Raw genomic sequence first — 19,450 nt, forward strand, 5'->3', positions numbered from 1 at the left:
ACACACATATACATACACACACACACACACACACACATACATACATACATACATACATACATACATACATACATACATACATACATACATACAAACAAGTCACAATCAAACAGAAACTGCGGATGCTCTCCAGGCCATGGTACTCCAGCAATCATCCCTAGCAGCAGATCCCTAATGGAACCTGACATTATATCAGACACTATAAAGGATTTCATTTGCTGCTCTTCATTAGTGCGTATACACACACACACACACACAAACATACACACATACAGAGACACACACACACACACACTCTGCTGACTAGTCAAGGAGGACCTTCCAGAACAAAAAGACTATGTGATTGGGCAGCAGAATAGAAGTGCTTTTGTAACGTAAGGTATAAAACCTGACTCACTCTGCTGTTCTGTCCTTCCTGCCTCCACTCCAATCGCTCTCCTTGTCTCTCAATGTCTCTCTCCCGCTCTACACAATGTCTATTTGACAGGTCCAACACCCTTAGAAACACTAGGCAGTTATAACAGACAAACATTCAGGAAATGTTCAATCCTTCTAGTAGAAGCTATTGTGAAATGTTGTATTGAGAAGTACACACAGCACACATTTTATCAATTGACGCATGTAAAGTAAGTAATGACTGACATGCAATTTCATCAAGGAGACTAGAACACTGGAGGTGCAATATGGGAAAGAAACCACAAAAAAAACATGAAAACTATTTTGTTCATTTTATAAAAACATTTCATTTGAACAAAAGGCCTTCCTTGTATAATAGGAACACTTACGAAACATAAAAACCTAGCTAAATCACAAGGGGTGAAATAATCCTAGAAATGTAGACACAGGACTACCAGAGAGCCTTTAAACTCCTTTAATAACCGGTCTTAATAACTGCCCGTATTAACTGGTCTTAATAACCGGTCTTGTGATGATACAGATGTAGGATCTTAATTCGATCACTCTTTTTACTGAGAATTTTACTGCACAGCAGGAAATGCAAACCGAAAACAGAAATACCTTATTTACCTAATTATTCAGACCCTTTGCTTTGAGACTCAAAATTGAGCTCAGGTGTATCCTGTTTCCATTGATCATCCTTGAGATGTTTCTGCAACTTGATTGGAGTCCACTTTTGGTCAATTAAATTGATTGGACATGATTTGGAAAGGCACACACCGGTCTATATGATGTCAGAGCAAAAACCAAGCCATGAGGTCAAAGGAATTGTCCATAGAGCTCCGAGACAGGACAGATCTGGGGACAGGGTACCAAAAAATGTCTGCAGCATTGAAGATCCCCAAGAACACAGTGGCCTCCATCATTCTTAAATGGAAGAAGTTTGGGACTACCAATACTCTTTCATGAGCTTGCCGCCCAGCCAAACTGAACAATCGGGGAGAAGGGCCTTGCTGTGGGGAGGTTTTTCAGCGGCAGGGACTGGGAGACTAGTCAGGATCGTGGGAAAGATGAATGGAGCAAAGTACAGAGAGATCCTTGATGAAAACATGCTCCAGAGCGCTCAGGACCTCAGACTGGGGCGAAGGTTCGCCTTCCAACAGGACAACGACCCTAAGCACACAGCCAAGACAATGCAGGAGTGGCTTCGGGACACGTCCTTGAGTGGCCCAGTCAGAGCCCGGAATTAAACCCGATCGTCCAATGTCCTTGAGTGGCCCAGTCAGAGCCCGGAATTAAACCCGATCGAACATCTCTGGAGAGACCTGAAAATAGCCGTGCAGCGATGTGTCCCATCCAGCCTGACAGAGCTTGAGAGGATCTGCAGAGAAGAATTGGAGAAACTCCCCAAATACAGGTGTGCCAAGCTTGTAGCATCATACCCAAGAAGACTCAAGACTTCAACAAAGTACTAAGTAAAGGGTCTGAATACTAATGTCTAAAAAAATGTCTCATAACCTGTTTTTGCTTTGTCATTATGGGGTATTGTGTGTAGATCGATGAAGGAAAAAACGTTTTCATCCATTTTAGAATAAGGCTGTAACGTAACAAAATGTGGGAAAAGTCAAGGGGTCTGAATACTTTCCAAATGCACTGTATATATTTACAACAACAACAAAAAATATATATATGTGGGATTGGAAGTGATGCAGACAATTACATTGATAGAAGCCACAATCTATCTGCAGTATTAAAGCTGATCAATCCCCCCCTCTAATACAGATTGTCAGACTATCGCGATGACAGACAATTTGGGTCTTGTTGAGGACATAGACTAAACTCAGTGAACATAGTCTGGCTATAGTGAGGATTCTCTGACACAAAAAAACATCTGACTGCCTGGACAAGTCGAGTAATGTCCAAATTGCAAAAAATAGAATAGACCGGAATTTAGTGCACTGCCTCACAGAAAAACCCACTTAAAATAGCCACACAAAACCTGTCACCTTGAAATATCTTCTTATTAGGCTAGTATAAATGCAGGGTGGTTTTCAAGTTAGGCTCCTCTGGGGAGAAATGAGTCTATTGAAGCAACCTGTCATAATCTCAGGGATGATGCCTCTTTATACTGTCAATACAAATACATCATTAAATGTAAAAAGCACACTTTAAAGAAAGGAGGCAAAAGCAAAATGTGGAAAAAGAGAAAAAGGGAGATAGAGAGCAAAATAGATAGAGTGAGAAAGGGAGAGATCAAGTCAGTGAGAGATCAAGTCAGTGAGAGAGAGAGAAAGCTGTTTCCCATGCCAATAAAGCCTATTGAAATAAATGAGAGAGAGAGAGAGAGAGAGAGAGAGAGAGAGAGAGAGAGAGAGAGAGAGAGAGAGAGAGAGAGAGAGAGACAGAGAGACAGAGAGAGAGAGAGAGAGAGAGAGAGAGAGAGAGAGAGAGAGAGAGAGAGAGAGAGAGAGAGAGAGAGAGAGAGAGAGAGAGAGAGAGAGAGAGAGAGAGAGAGAGAGAGAGAGAGAGAGAGAGAGAGAGAGAGAGAGAGAGAGAGAGAGAGAGAGAGAGAGTATAACTAAAAGGTTGCTTAGAGGAAATAAGTGTAATAAGGCTAGCATTTAAAGAAGGGCAGTCTGCACTATTGAGCATGGATTAAGACATAGGCCATTGTAACATAAAAGAGGTTATGGAATGCATAGCATATTCATCAGATTTTTTTCAACCACTATGATTTTAGGTCACATAATGGACAATAATGGAAAAACAAAATGGTCTCTCTTTTTCTGTTCTTTTCTCTTTTCCCTTTGTGTTTTTCCTTGCCTTATTCCTGTATCTGTACGACTGCAGACCATCTTTCACTCAGGGCTTTTGAAGTTAATGTGCAGTTAGAGAAGGCCTACCTTTATGTGTGGTGAGACAAAGGACATTGATGTGGTGCACATGGAGAATGCATCATTTTCACAGTGTATTTGAGCAGTAAACTTAGGGCAGATTTGTTTATTGGCATACAAATGAACATCTACATGAAGCTATGTGTGGACACCATGGTCGCAACAGCTCCCTAATAGCTTAAAAGCCCAAAGACATCCAGCATGCCAATGAGAGAGCCGCGCCCTAGGCCTCCCCCCCCCCCCTTCATCATACACAGCTTTATCTGAAGAGTCAAACACACAGTTTCTCTCTCTCTCTCTCTCTCTCTCTCTCTCTCTCTCTCTCTCTCTCTCTCTCTCTCTCTCTCTCTCTCTCTCTCTCTCTCTCTCTCTCTCTCTCTCTCTCTCTCTCTCTCTCTCTCTCTCTCTCTCTCTCTCTCTCTCTCTCTCTCTCTGTCTCTCTCTCTGTCTCTCTGTCTCTCTGTCTCTCTGTCTCTCTGTCTCTCTGTCTCTCTGTCTCCCTCCCTTCTCTCAGTCTGTCTCTCTCTTTCAGTGGCTGTCAGATCCCTTCAGTAAAAAGCAGTTAAATCAGTCTTTGAATATTCCAATCCTGCGATAAGGAGAGGACGCTTTGTACCACTGCGCTCTGGGTAATGCAGATCCCCATTGTTGGCTGACATGGCTCCATTGAGGAGCCGGCTTTAGCCCCGATAGCATCGCCACACAGCATGGACACACTGCCAGATAAAGGGCCTATCCAACATGACACATGCACACAACGCCTCCCAAACAAGCCCCAATCTGATCAGCACAGGAGAGGCAGGAAGGAGACGCTCTAACAACAAATAAAGGCAAATAAGATAAACAGACCGTAACAATATTAATACAGGGATCAGGTGGTGTTCTGGTAACCTAGGAGGCAATCCAATTCTCCATCTATCAGCGTGACATGGTGGATCCTGGCACCGTACAGTCCGCAATCTCACCAGGCAGCAGTGACCAATCACAAGCCACCTTACAGTGCATTTGGATCTGCCCTAGCCAATCACATGGCATCTTCATATTGAACCTCTGTCTAACAGTAGAACACCACTTATCCTGAAAACAGCTTCACGGTTCCATATTCTTCAGGACAACCGGATACAGGTTGAAGGCTTGAGGGCCAGGGTGCCAGGGAGCTGCCACCCCCTCTTCAAAGGTTGACTGAGAGTGGCCACTCAACCATCAGCGGTGGCAGAGACAAACCTGTTATTGTCGACCATGTAATCATTTCCATTAGACGCCTTGCTGTCCCCTACGATGCTTCACAACGCTTCAAAAATTCAAATCAGACAGTAACCTTCCTCAAGACATCTACGTCCGCATCGACCAAGGACAGGTTGCACCAAAGAAAGCACACACTGAAACCCAAACCTTTATCCATACCTTTAACCACTGAAACCCAAACCTTTATCCATACTTTTAACCACTGAAACCCAAACCTTTATCCATACTTTTAACCACTGCAAATAAAACCTTTTCTATAAACACCTCTCACCCACAACTCTATAAATGGAGATAGGAAATGAACATTTACATAATTTAGTAGCTGCTCTTATGCACAGCAGTTAGGGCTAAGTGCCTTGCTCAAGGGCATTTGAACCAGCGTCCTTTTGGTTACTGGCCCAACGCTCTTAACCGCTAGGCTAGTGTACCTGCCGCCTCACAGGACCTAAGGGAAGGGAACCATGCCATCATCAAACAATGTCATGCAGCAATCTACTGGTCCCAGTAGGGAGGTCTTACATACTGTTTAATCAATATAATAATAATAATTTAATACAGTAAACATCACAGAGGTGATACCTAGACATTAGACAAAATATACAATATAAAGACCCAAACTATGATGGACCCAATTATTTAATAAAAAAAGCCAAACCCAATCCTCTATGATGGTGACCTCTCTAGTTCAGAGTTCTCATATAGACCCCCTCTCTAACCAGGGGGCCAGGGGGAGCAGGTTCTCTCTATGAAATAACATTTCATGGGTGTTGGGCATGTGTTGAGATGGGGAATAGAGCTTCGGAGCGTGGCCTGCTGGATTTCTTTGGCTATTGATTGCCATTCCCGGTGGGGCCTGGGGATCGATGGGCTGGGTTTAGACATGGCACGGGGGACTCTCTCTCTCTCTTTCTCTCTCTCTCTCTCTCTGCCCCCGGCTAACGCAGCGCTCCACAGCACCGTGGCTCACCAAACAAGAGTTCTTTCATGCCCTCTTAGTTGAGTGTGAAACAGCATGTCTGAGACCACTTGTGCTCTCTCTCTCTCACTCTCAGAGCAGCAGAACAACATTACATGAGAGTACTGAAGGAGTCAGGTAGAGGGTGAAGGCGAATGAGAGGGAGAGAGAGACAAATAAATAAAGAGAATGGAGAAAATAGCATTTCTACCTTGAAGAGAGATACTTACGCAAATTACAGCCGGGCCTGCAATCAAGAAGCTGAAATGACCAAACTGTGGGGTAACCAAGGCAACCAGCGAGTGAAAAAAGCAGACAGCAGAAGAGAAAGCAGATGCAGAGAGTGAGCAAGGGAGCGAGGGAGGGAGGGAGAGGGAGTGGAGGAGAGAGGGGTGGGCTGAGGTTGCCAGCGGGAGTTGGATAAGGAGGAGGGGTGGAGGAGAGGAGAGAGGGGTGGGCTAGGGTGATTAGGATGTGGAGACATGGAGGGTGGAGGGAAGGGGAGGGGTGGGCTGTGGTGATCAGGAGGTAAAGACATGGAGGGTGGAGGGAAGGGGAGGGGTGGGCTGTGGTGATCAGGAGGTAAAGACATGGAGGGTGGAGGGAAGGGGAGGGGTGGGCTGTGGTGATCAGGAGGTAAAGACATGGAGGGTGGAGGGAAGGGGAGGGGTGGGCTGTGGTGATCAGGAGGTAAAGACATGGAGGGTGGAGGGAAGGGGAGGGGTGGGCTGTGGTGATCAGGAGGTAAAGACATGGAGGGTGGAGGGAAGGGGAGGGGTGGGCTGTGGTGATCAGGAGGTAAAGACATGGAGGGTGGAGGGAAGGGGAGGGGTGGGCTGTGGTGATCAGGAGGTAAAGACATGGAGGGTGGAGGGAAGGGGAGGGGTGGGCTGTGGTGATCAGGAGGTAAAGACATGGAGGGTGGAGGGAAGGGGAGGGGTGGGCTGTGGTGATCAGGAGGTAAAGACATGGAGGGTGGAGGGAAGGGGAGGGGTGGGCTGTGGTGATCAGGAGGTAAAGACATGGAGGGTGGAGGGAAGGGGAGGGGTGGGCTGTGGTGATCAGGAGGTAAAGACATGGAGGGTGGAGGGAAGGGGAGGGGTGGGCTGTGGTGATCAGGAGGTAAAGACATGGAGGGTGGAGGGAAGGGGAGGGGTGGGCTGTGGTGATCAGGAGGTAAAGACATGGAGGGTGGAGGGAAGGGGAGGGGTGGGCTGTGGTGATCAGGAGGTAAAGACATGGAGGGTGGAGGGAAGGGGAGGGGTGGGCTGTGGTGATCAGGAGGTAAAGACATGGAGGGTGGAGGGAAGGGGAGGGGTGGGCTGTGGTGATCAGGAGGTAAAGACATGGAGGGTGGAGGGAAGGGGAGGGGTGGGCTGTGGTGATCAGGAGGTAAAGACATGGAGGGTGGAGGGAAGGGGAGGGGTGGGCTGTGGTGATCAGGAGGTAAAGACATGGAGGGTGGAGGGAAGGGGAGGGGTGGGCTGTGGTGATCAGGAGGTAAAGACATGGAGGGTGGAGGGAAGGGGAGGGGTGGGCTGTGGTGATCAGGAGGTAAAGACATGGAGGGTGGAGGGAAGGGGAGGGGTGGGCTGTGGTGATCAGGAGGTAAAGACATGGAGGGTGGAGGGAAGGGGAGGGGTGGGCTGTGGTGATCAGGAGCTAAAGACATGGAGGGTGGAGTGAAGGGGAGGGGTGGTCTGTGGTGATCAGGAGGTAAAGACATGGAGGGTGGAGGGAAGGGGAGGGGTGGGCTGTGGTGATCAGGAGGTAAAGACATGGAGGGTGGAGGGAAGGGGAGGGGTGGGCTGTGGTGATCAGGAGGTAAAGACATGGAGGGTGGAGGGAAGGGGAGGGGTGGGCTGTGGTGATCAGGAGGTAAAGACATGGAGGGTGGAGGGAAGGGGAGGGGTGGGCTGTGGTGATCAGGAGGTAAAGACATGGAGGGTAGAGGGAAGGGGAGGGGTGGGCTGTGGTGATCAGGAGGTAAAGACATGGAGGGTGGAGGGAAGGGGAGGGGTGGGCTGTGGTGATCAGGAGGTAAAGACATGGAGGGTAGAGGGAAGGGGAGGGGTGGGCTGTGGTGATCAGGAGGTAAAGACATGGAGGGTGGAGGGAAGGGGAGGGGTGGGCTGTGGTGATCAGGAGGTAAAGACATGGAGGGTAGAGGGAAGGGGAGGGGTGGGCTGTGGTGATCAGGAGGTAAAGACATGGAGGGTAGAGGGAAGGGGAGGGGTGGGCTGTGGTGATCAGGAGGTAAAGACATGGAGGGTGGAGGAAAGGGGAGGGGTGGGCTGTGGTGATCAGGAGGTAAAGACATGGAGGGTAGAGGGAAGGGGAGGGGTGGGCTGTGGTGATCAGGAGGTAAAGACATGGAGGGTGGAGGGAAGGGGAGGGGTGGGCTGTGGTGATCAGGAGGTAAAGACATGGAGGGTGGAGGGAAGGGGAGGGGTGGGCTGTGGTGATCAGGAGGTAAAGACATGGAGGGTAGAGGGAAGGGGAGGGGTGGGCTGTGGTGATCAGGAGGTAAAGACATGGAGGGTAGAGGGAAGGGGAGGGGTGGGCTGTGGTGATCAGGAGGTAAAGACATGGAGGGTGGAGGGAAGGGGAGGGGTGGGCTGTGGTGATCAGGAGGTAAAGACATGGAGGGTAGAGGGAAGGGGAGGGGTGGGCTGTGGTGATCAGGAGGTAAAGACATGGAGGGTGGAGGGAAGGGGAGGGGTGGGCTGTGGTGATCAGGAGGTAAAGACATGGAGGGTGGAGGGAAGGGGAGGGGTGGGCTGTGGTGATCAGGAGGTAAAGACATGGAGGGTAGAGGGAAGGGGAGGGGTGGGGTGAGATGGTCAGGAGGAGGAGGAGGGGGAGGGGGATAGGTAGGGGTGGAAGAGAGGAGAGAAAGGTGGCCTGGGGTGATCAACAGGAGGAGGAGGAGGATAAAGGGGTGGCCTGGGGTGGTCAACAGGAGGAGGAGGAGGATAAAGGGGTGGCCTGGGGTGATCAACAGGAGGAGGAGGAGGATAAAGGGGTGGCCTGGGGTGGTCAGGAAGAGGTGTAGAAGAATTGGACCGGTGATGATCCAGATTGATGTTTGAAGTGGCTATGGAGTGCCATATTACTAAATGAGCAATGATCCAACTCTTCCAGTTGCTTGACCAATTGGTACATAATATCCATGAGTTTCACATGAGTGCAAAGTACAAGCTTGTAGTCAAGGTTACAGTATTCTCACACATGTGCAATTGCACTCACACACTCACATGTAAACACACACACACACACACACACACACACACACACACACACACACACACACACACACACACACACACACACACACACACACACACACACACACACACACACACACACACACACACACACACACACACACGGTTCAGTGTTGTGTATAGTAACAAGACTGGGTCCAGTCTATGTCTCTCTGCTGAGGCATCCAGACCATCAGATACGCTTGATACGGAGGCGGCAACGCTAAATTGTATATTGTGATGGATTTTCTCCCGTCCTCCTACCCCCTTCCTTTCATTCCTTTCCCTCAAGTGGTGAAAAGATGGAAAACTGTTCCATGGCGCGGGATTCAGCGATAACAGAACGCTGTTTATAAGTTCCATTACGCGCTCGGCAGCCTGCTAGCACTCTGCCTCTGTCTCAGCACGGCCACAGGAAAGAGAAGGGCGAGGGGGGGACGCTCACAAAGAAAATAGAAGCAGTTTATTTGTGATTATGCAATGTGTTTATGCTTATCAGTGTTCAAAAAAACATACTGTATATTTAAAAAGTGCTCCAATAGCCACACTCCCCTCCTCCCTCCTACTCTTCCTCCCGCTCTCTGTAGCTCCTGCTATGGAGACCCTATTTAAAGGGTTGGGTACTGGCTCACATATGTGCTGAAACAGAACAAACTGACCCAACTCAGACAGAGCCTCTGCAGTCACTGAGAATGGGGGAATGTAGATTATTTGATATACAAAAGGAGGAAGTGATATAAGACGCTAGAATTACTAGGGAGAAAAACATCCCATTCAACCATTGAAATAGACATTCAAATATTATAGAGAGTATTTATTTAGTAGCAGACTTAGTGCAGTATGCTGCCCTGGCCTACTAAACGTAACGATCCGCCTGTTCGCCATCTAACACCTCAAGGTAATGTGAGTTACACTCATCATATGTGAGTAGGGAAAACAATCCTATTTCAAAAAGAACCAAATACTTCTTCTAAAACATGAAACAAAAAACATTTATTGCACAGACCGTTGAATTCCTGTCTCCCCCAATCTGTCCATAGATGAACATATAAATACAAAATAAAACTAAGACAGAAAAGAAGAACAATAAAAATGTGGGTGAAATAAGAGAAGAAACAGAATCCCAGTGAGGCATCCTTTGGTGTCCGTCTATTTCACCTGATTGTGGTCCCTTGAAGACGGCCCTCATAAAACTAATGTATTCTGTGGTTAAGGGAGCCGCTCGCGTCGCTCTGCTCCGAGTGCCGGGCTGATAGAGCCATTCGCCCGCCACAATAATTTTTCGTAATTTCCTCTGAAGGGCCAATTATCTGAAATAGACGCATTATAAGAAGGGTTGGCATGGTCAGTGCAACAAATCGGAGTGTCAACTCTTACCCCCGCCACTAGAGGTCAGGCTCACTGAGGGAACTCTACTAATGTGGCTGGATCATGTCACTGTCACAAGTGCACCTAATCAGTGAAAGGAACAATTTTTTAAATCCTGTTTATCTCAAATGTGGGAGCTTTGAGATAAAAAAAAACAAAACAATCACATACAATCAGAAAAGCATATGCTACGAATACTGAGAAACAGGTTTCTTTATTCAGTATAACCCTGTGAGACACACACACGCACGCACGCACGCACACTACACACACTACACACACACACACACACACACACACACACACACACACACACACACACACACACACACACACACACACACACACACACACACACACACACACACACACACACACACACACACACACACACACACACACACACACACACACACACACAAACACTTTCATGGCCCATGATGAAATGCTTCATTTATTAGAGGGTGATAGAAGCGTGGTAGACGGCTCCTTCTCTCTGTGCCTTTTCTCCTCCTTTTCTCTCTCTCTCTATCAAACCTCCCTCGCTCCCACACGCCCTCACCTTCTCTCTGTGCCTATCTCCTCCTCCTTTTCTCTCTCTCTCTATCAAACCTCCCTCGCTCCCACACGCCCTCACCTTCTCTCTGTGCCTATCTCCTCCTCCTTTTCTCTCTCTCTCTATCAAACCTCCCTCGCTCCCACACGCCCTCACCTTCTCTCTCTCCCTCTCTCACTGAGTCTCTCATCCCTCACCCCTCTCCCCCGTTTCTCCATAGTAACTCACCCCTCTCCCCCTGTTTCTCCATGGTAACTCATCAGTCTCTCTCTCTCCCTTAACGATACAGCTATTAGCGCTAATGCATTTCAAACGTACAGCAGCTGCCACATCACATTCTGATGGAAAGTGGATGTCTTCTATCCCCCAGTCTCTTTCCACCATGTCCCTATGTCTTACACATCAGATCGACAACCCACTCCAGAGATCATCATGTCATGTGTCATGTGTCTAGGACCAGGCCTTGTAGATTCATTGATATTATCATACAGTACAGCTGCGTAAGTACTCCACTGGTTTTTGATACTAATAGTGGTATTAACAGGTAAACTACTGTACTTTATGCCTGTGATTGACAAGTAAGTGCTCTCTTGCATCGTTGCATTACTGATGGTGGTATTGAATATGAAATAAAGATAATAATAAAGTAACAAAACAAGAGATGATGCAAACACCTTTCTGTATCTCATGAAAGAGATAATAAACAGAGTTACGGTTTTAAAGCTGATCTGGTCGTAAACATATATATTTTTAAAAATAATAATATTAGGAGCTGGCAAGCAGTTTTGATACTGGAGTTATTCTACAAAGAGCGCCTTGTAGTCATAGCAACATTGTATCTTCCAGATGTAAAAATGCTATAAAATATCTTATATGTTATTCAATGGCATGAATGGTCAACAATATTGCTGTCACACCCTGATCAGTTTCACCTCTTTATTGTCTCCACCCCCCCCCCCCCCCCCCAGGTGTCGCTTGTTTTCCCCAGTGTATTTATCACTGTGTTTCCTGTCTCTCTGTGCCAGTGTATTTATCCCTGTGTTTCCTGTCTCTCTGTGCCAGTGTATTTATCCCTGTGTTTCCTGTCTCTCTGTGCCAGTGTATTTATCCCTGTGTTTCCTGTCTCTCTGTGCCAGTGTATTTATCCCTGTGTTTCCTGTCTCTCTGTGCCAGTGTATTTATCACTGTGTTTCCTGTCTCTCTGTGACAGTGTATTTATCCCTGTGTTTCCTGTCTCTCTGTGACAGTGTATTTATCCCTGTGTTTCCTGTCTCTCTGTGACAGTGTATTTATCCCTGTGTTTCCTGTCTCTCTGTGACAGTGTATTTATCCCTGTGTTTCCTGTCTCTCTGTGCCAGTTCGCCTTATATGTCAAAGCCTACCAGCGGTTTTTCACGTTTTCCTGCTTTGCATTTTCTCCTTTTTCTAGTCCTCCCGGTTTTGACCCTTGCCTGTTTTGGACTCTGTACCCGCCTGCCTGACCATTCTGCCTGCCCTGACCTCGAGCCTGTCTGCCACTCTGTACCTCCTGGACTCTGATCTGGTTTTGACCTTTTGCCTGTCCACGACCATTCTCTTGCCTACTACCTTTGGATTTATTAAACATCTTAAACTCCAACCATCTGCCTCCTGTGTCTGCATTTAGGTCTCACCTAGTGTCATGATAATTTCCTTTAATAAGTCATAGCAGATAACATGGTTGCTTACAATGGGCCTCTGTACGCCTATGTAGATATTACATAAAAATTCTGCCATTTCCAGCTACAATAGTAATTTCCAACATTAACAATGTCTACACTGTATTTCTGATCAATTTGATGTTATTTTAATGGACAAAACATTTGATTTCTTTCAAAAACAAGGCCATTTCTGAGTGACAACAAACTTTTGAACAGTAGTGTGTGTGTGTATGTATATATACAGTTGAAGTCGGAAGTTACATTAACTTAGGTTGGAGTCATTAAATCTCGTTTTTCAACCACTCAACACATTTCTTGGTAACAAACTATAGTTTTGGCAAGTCAGTTAGGACATCTACTTTGTGCATGACACAAGTCATTTTTCCAACAATTGTTTACAGACAGAGTATTTCACTTATAATTCACTGTATCACAATTCCAGTGGATCAGAAATGTATGTACACTAAATTGAGTGTGCCTTTAAACAGCTTGGAAAAATCCAGAAAATTATGTCATGGCTTTAGAAGCTTCTGATAGGCTAATTGACATCATTTGAGTCAATTGGAAGTGTACCTGTGGATGTATTTCAAGGCCTACCTTCAAACTCAGTGCCTCTTTGCTTGACATCATGGGAAAATCAAAAGAAATCAGCCGAGACCTCAGAAAAAAAATGTAGACCTCCACAAGTCTGGTTCATCCTTGGGAGCAATTTCTAAACCCCTGAAGGTACCACGCTCATCTGTACAAACAATAGTACGCAAGTATAAACACCATGGGACCACGCAGCCATCATACCGCTCAGGTCGGTAACGGGTTCTGTCTCCTAGAGATGAACGGACTTTGGTGCGAAAAGTGCAAATCAATCCCAGAACAACAGCAAGGACCTTGTGAAGATGCTGGAGGAAACAGGTACAAAAGTATCTATATCCACAGTAAAATGAGTCTTATATCGACATAACCTGAAAGGCCACTCAGCAAGGAAGAAGACACTGCTCCAAAACTGCCATAAAAAAACCAGACTACGGTTTGCAACTGCACACGGGAACAAAGATCGTACTTTTTGGAGAAATGTCCTCTGGTCTGATGAAACATAAATAGAACTGTTTTGCCATAATGACCATTGTTGTGTTTGGAGGAAAAAGGGGGAGGCTTGCAAGCCGAAGAATACCATCCTAACCGTGAAGCACGGGGGTGGCAGCATCATGTTGTGGGGTGCTTGCTGCAGGAGGGACTGGTGCACTTCACAAAATAGATGGCATCATGAGGGAGGAAAATGATGTGGATATAGTGAAGCAACATCTCAAGACATCAGTCAGGAAGTTAAAGCTTGGTAGCATACATCCAAAGTTGTGGCAAAATGGCTTAAAGACAACAAGGTCAAGGTATTGGAGTGGCCATCACATCACCTCAATCCTATATAAAATTTGTGGGCAGAACTGAAAAAGCGTGTGCGAGCAAGGAGGCCACCAAACCTGACTCAGTTACACCAGCTCTGTCAGGAGCAATGGGCCAAAATTCACCCAACTTATTGTGGGAAGCTTGTGGAAGGCTACCTGAAACATTTGACCCAAGTTAAACAATTTAAAGGCAATGCTACCAAATACTAATTGAGTGTATGTAAACTTCTGACCCACTGGGAATGTGATGAAATAAATAAAAGCTTAAATAAATCACTCTCTACAATTATTCTGACATTTCACATTCTTAAAATAAAGTGGTAATCCTAACTGACCTAAGACAGGGACTTAAATGTCAGAAATTGTGAAAAACTGAGTTTAAATTTATTTGGCTAAAGTGTATGCAAACTTCCGACTTCAACTGTATAAATGACTGTAATGTGAAATGATTTAGGGGCTGGTTCTTGTAGTCATTAGCCCTGGGGCCCTGCTACTAAAAAGCAGAGACCCAAGAGAATGCATCCAGAGACAATACAATAAAATTAATGGTCTGGAAAGAGACCCTGACAGAGCTGAGATAGGATGACCTATGATCTTGAGAAATCAGGAGCAATCAAACACTTTAATGTCTATTTCACACACCATTTAATTCCAATGGATTTAAAACCCTGAACGACCATCACAACAGGTGTTATGACCACCAACAGTCCAACGGTCAAAATGTTGGACCATCGGGGTGATCATATTACCAACCCAGGCACCATCGTCATAGTTACAATAGGAAGAAAGAAGGTCTGTCGTTATGGTAACAGATGCAACAGCAGCAGTGCAGTGGAAGAGGGAACAGCCATATCATTGTGTCGTATGATGTCTGCGGTGTTATTGAACATAGAAGATGGGCAAGGCCAGGTAGGAAACACACACACACACACACACACACACACACACACACACACACACACACACACACACACACACACACACACACACACACACACACACACACACACACACACACACACACACACACACACACACACACACACACACACACACACACACACACACACACACACACACACACACACTCTCCCATACACATAGACAAACACAAATTCTACTGTCTGTTTTACATAAACACCTTTCTCTCGGAGTCTGACAGCTTGCTCCACCGGGTTAGTTTAAGATGCTCTGTGCTGTTCCTAATATGCCAAAAGATCATGCCCCCCTAATCTAATTACAGTGTCACTCAGTCGAGTGTTCACCCAAAAGGAAATTAGAAAAGCACACCAAATCTACAAGCATATCTGCCTCTCTCCACCCTCCCTTCCCTCCCCCTCCCAACAAGTTTTCTTTAATGGTTTCCCAGTCACCCCTGCCGAGATTCATTACCTGGTCTAATTATAAAGGCAAATGAAATCAGCTCCAATACATTATTAGTATTTGCAACAATATGATATTTTCTAACTGTTTTGATGGCTGATTAAAGACATGGACAGATAAGAAAAAAAGTGGAAGGAGGGGAAGGGGTGAGGGTCAGACAGAAGGAGAGAGAGAGAGAGGGAAGAATGAGGGGAAGGGGTGAGGGTCAGACAGAAGGAGAGAGAGAGAGAGGGAGAGGGGAAGGGGTGAGGGTCAGACAGAAGGAGAGAGAGAGAGAGGGAGGGATGAGGGGAAGGGGTGAGGGTCAGAAAGAAGGAGAGAGAGAGAGAGGGAGAGGGGAAGGGGTGAGGGTCAGACAGAAGGAGAGAGAGAGAGAGGGAGGGATGAGGGGAAGGGGTGAGGGTGAGGGTCAGACAGAAGGAGAGAGAGAGAGAGGGAGAGGGGAAGGGGTGAGGGTCAGACAGAAGGAGAGAGAGAGGGAGGGATGAGGGGAAGGGGTGAGGGTCAGACAGAAGGAGAGAGAGGGAGAGGGTGAGGGGAAGGGGTGAGGGTCAGACAGAAGGAGAGAGAGAGGGAGGGATGAGGGGAAGGGGTGAGGGTCAGACAGAAGGAGAGAGAGAGAGATGGAGAGGGGAAGGGGTGAGGGTCAGACAGAAGGAGAGAGAGAGAGAGAGAGGGAGGGATGAGGGGAAGGGGTGAGGGTCAGACAGAAGGAGAGAGAGAGAGAGAGAGAGAGGGAGGGATGAGGGGAAGGGGTGAGGGTCAGACAGAAGGAGAGCGAGAGAGAGAGAGAGAGAGAGAGGGGAAGGGGTGAGGGTCAAACAGAAGGAGAGAGAGAGAGAGGGATGAGGGGAAGGGGTGAGGGTCAGACAGAAGGAGAGAGAGAGAGAGGGATGAGGGGAAGGGGTGAGGGTCAGACAGAAGGAGAGAGAGAGAGAGGGAGGGATGAGGGGAAGGGGTGAGGGTCAGACAGAAGGAGAGAGCGAGAGGGATGAGGGGAAGGGGTGAGGGTCAGACAGAAGGAGAGAGAGAGAGAGAGAGAGAGAGAGATGAGGGGAAGGGGTGAGGGTCAGACAGAAGGAGAGAGAGAGAGAGGGAGAGGGGAAGGGGTGAGGGTCAGACAGAAGGAGAGAGAGAGAGGGATGAGGTAGAGAGATAATGGGAGAGAGAGAGAGAAAGAGAGGAAGAGGGGAAATTAGTGGGAAAGGGAGAGAGCTGGCTTTGCCACTTGAAGAGACAGTGAAACCATATTGAATGCAGTTACCTATGAACAGGTGTGCTGTGTGAGGGCACTGTGACCCAAATGCAACTACCTGCATGGGTACACATCCGATTGAGCAACATTAAAGCTGACCAGCTGGCCACAGGCAGACATAGATGAAGGCATCAGTCCTGCCCGGCCCTGAGCGAAGGGGACAGATGCACTGACAGACAGAACCACCCTGGGTCGGTGGGAACAGCGGGTGGAGAGAGGTGCAGCCACTGTCACCCCCAAACTTCGGCTTCAGTGTAAGCGACCATGAATACAAATGGACTTTGCTGGGAAGTATGGCTCATAATAATTTGTTTAAAATCAGTTAAAGCCTATTCTCAAATATCCCCTGGGAGGCGCGGGGTTAAAAATCTATTTGTGGGAAGTGTACCATGACAGCTAGCTCGTCTCCCTGGAGACAGAAGATACACACACACACACTCCCCGCTGTTGTATCTTGTGATGGGTGTGAGATTGAGTGTGTGTGTGTGTATATACGGGGCATCTGTGTGTTTGTAAATCTGAGAATGAGTGGAGCACACACACAAACAGACACATACAGATATACACAAACGCACCAAAAACACGCACCAAACACACACAAAACACAAGCCAAGTAATACTGAACGTTCTGAGATGTAGACATTAACAGGGAGTGGTGTTCTGCTGTTTTAAAGGTCAGGTGTTGGAAAATGCAAAGTTCAACCTGCTTTGGCCTTACATGCACAACACAGATTCACCATTATGTAGAAATAGGCCGTGGGACATTATCGAATGCTCAAACACACATAAAACATCTTCATTCTGGGTGGTGCATGTGAGTGTGTACATGTGTCTGTAATACTGATAGCATTGACATTTAAAAGACAACAAAATACAGGTTGTGTTACTTTGGTGGATAAATGTAAATATGAAGAGACAGATAGAGGAAGAGAGATGGGTAGAAATATGGATGAAATGGTGAGAGTGCGAGAGAGAGAAAAGAAAGAGAGAGAGAGTGCGCGAGAGAGAAAAGAGAGAGAGGGAGGTTCTAACTTTACCTTGATACTGTCCAGCCAGGGAAAATCTGTCTGCAGCTGCTCCGCCTCCCTGGCCAGCCTCTATACAGGAAACACACATGAAGCAGAGGTCAGGGTCAAGGGTCAATACAGAGGTCAGGGTTAAAGGCTCCTCTGGTTCAGTGGGTAGGTGTCAGAGTGTGTGGTTGTGTGTGTGTGCCAACCTGTTCTCGAGGGAAAACACTAAGTGAACTAAGTGCTGTTCATAGACTGTATAATTCTAGAGGCAGTGACTGGTGCCAAGCTCAGCATGCTCCTCAATGGGCTTACACATTTCTCCTCACTGTCGGGGGAATTTCATTTCTGTAAGGCGCAAGCTAAATGACTACAATTTCAAACCATGTACTGTAGCAAAATGGTGCCAGACACATTTAGGCTAGCTATAGTGTGTTGGAAATAAACTGTGATTACAACAGTGTTATTCCAAGGGGTAATACAGTTAGCATTTGGAGTGGAGAAGGTGAGGGCCATTGAATAACATGAACATGTTGAATAAAATGTCACTTTACCAAACCAAACGGAAAAGGAATGTTTGTCAAATGCCTTTTCGTGGCTAAAAGGGGTTCAGTGCAATGTTGCTCGCTTTATTTTCGTATTCTCGGCACGTTTTCGCATTTTGGTTCCTAACTATTAATAGTTATAATATAGGTCTGACATAATTAATTGCACAGGGATTATAACATGGAGTATTACTGTCTATGTGTAGAGGCTTATGGGCGACACACAATATCTCATCGCCCAATGGCAAAATAGAGTGAGTCTCTAAAGAGACAGTCTCTTCCCTGTGTGTCTGCATGGTACCATGCCTCAGTACTGTGTCTAGGTTTCCTCTCTGCTCCCACTTCAACCCCCTAGGGAAATATCTGGTTTGCGTCCCCTATCAGCCAGTCAGCCAGCCAGTCAGCCAGTCAACCAGCCAGTCAGCCAACCAGTCATCCACCCAGCCAGTCAGGCAGCCAGCCAGTCAGTCAGCCTGCCAGCCACACAGTCCCTGGGCTTGAAAATGACAAACCCTATTTAGACTCCCACTAAGTGGACTTTCATTTCTGGTACAACATCAAAGGGACCACATTCCCCAAGCACATTTTTTTCTCTCCTAAAGAAAGGAAAGTGATAAACTCTCGTTAGAGAGAGAAGTGTCCTATTTCTGTCTGAAGGTCCATCCCCCCGAGTCCCCCATCACTAAGACCCTCCCACTCACAGCTAGCCAGACCTAGCCCCTCCTACTCCGTTTATGATATCACTAACCTTGTTAGTGAAACAATAGCTGAATGCCAGGATCATAAGGGTCTTAATCACCTGAATGAGGATTATATTAAGAAACAATGAAATGTAGATTTTATTCAGTCACTACTAATGAGGTGAACCACTGAAACAATGACACATACAGCAGAGCTAATTAGTCTAATGAAATGATCGCCACAAAGTTCATTGAAGGAAACGTCCTCAGTTGTGTGACAGTGTGGCGTTGTGTATACAACGGAGGGGTCAACCTAGCTAAAGGGCACTCTTGAGTGTTCGTAATCCAACAGTTTTCAATTAGCGATCAACAGTGGAGTGTGCTGCTGGCTAAACAATTACCTCCAGATTCTACACTGCTCTGAATTGGCCTGAGAACTGAACATATGGCTAAAGGGTTAGCCCTATATGCCACATATGGCAAAATAATAACAGATGTAAGTGAGAACCTTTTGTCTCACCCTTCATGTATAGTAAGACTTTGCATATAAATGATTTGTGAATGCTTATGAAGATATAAAGCCTTTACAAGTTGTTGTTTTTCCAAAGTGAGACCTTTCAATGCCAAACGATGGTAGTCTGTCAATACGTGTCTGTCTATCTGTGACGTCTCTTCAAGGAGACGAAAATTATAAAAAAGGAGAAGAGGACATGAATCATGATGAATGAGGAAATACAAATGTAGTGTCCATGTCCATGACACTGTATATGAAGAATGGTTCCTCCCTCATTCTCTGTCCTTCCTTCCTGATGATCTGTCTT

At 46.6% G+C, this 19,450-nt stretch overlaps 1 protein-coding gene across 4 annotated transcripts in view; it reads right to left on the reverse strand.

The window, feature by feature from the left end:
- The window catches only part of LOC139555020 (voltage-dependent calcium channel subunit alpha-2/delta-2-like), a 304,976-nt gene that overhangs the window by 126,442 nt on the left and 159,084 nt on the right, over nucleotides 1-19,450 (reverse strand). For all 4 annotated transcript variants that reach the window (XM_071368420.1, XM_071368412.1, XM_071368429.1 and 1 more), the window contains exon 4: nucleotides 17,432-17,491. In XM_071368420.1, coding sequence (XP_071224521.1) covers nucleotides 17,432-17,491 — 60 coding nt within the window. The remainder of the gene's footprint in view (nucleotides 1-17,431; nucleotides 17,492-19,450) is intronic.

The sequence above is a fragment of the Salvelinus alpinus genome, chromosome 2, assembly GCF_045679555.1.
Source record: "Salvelinus alpinus chromosome 2, SLU_Salpinus.1, whole genome shotgun sequence".
NCBI classification, from domain to species: domain Eukaryota; kingdom Metazoa; phylum Chordata; class Actinopteri; order Salmoniformes; family Salmonidae; genus Salvelinus; species Salvelinus alpinus.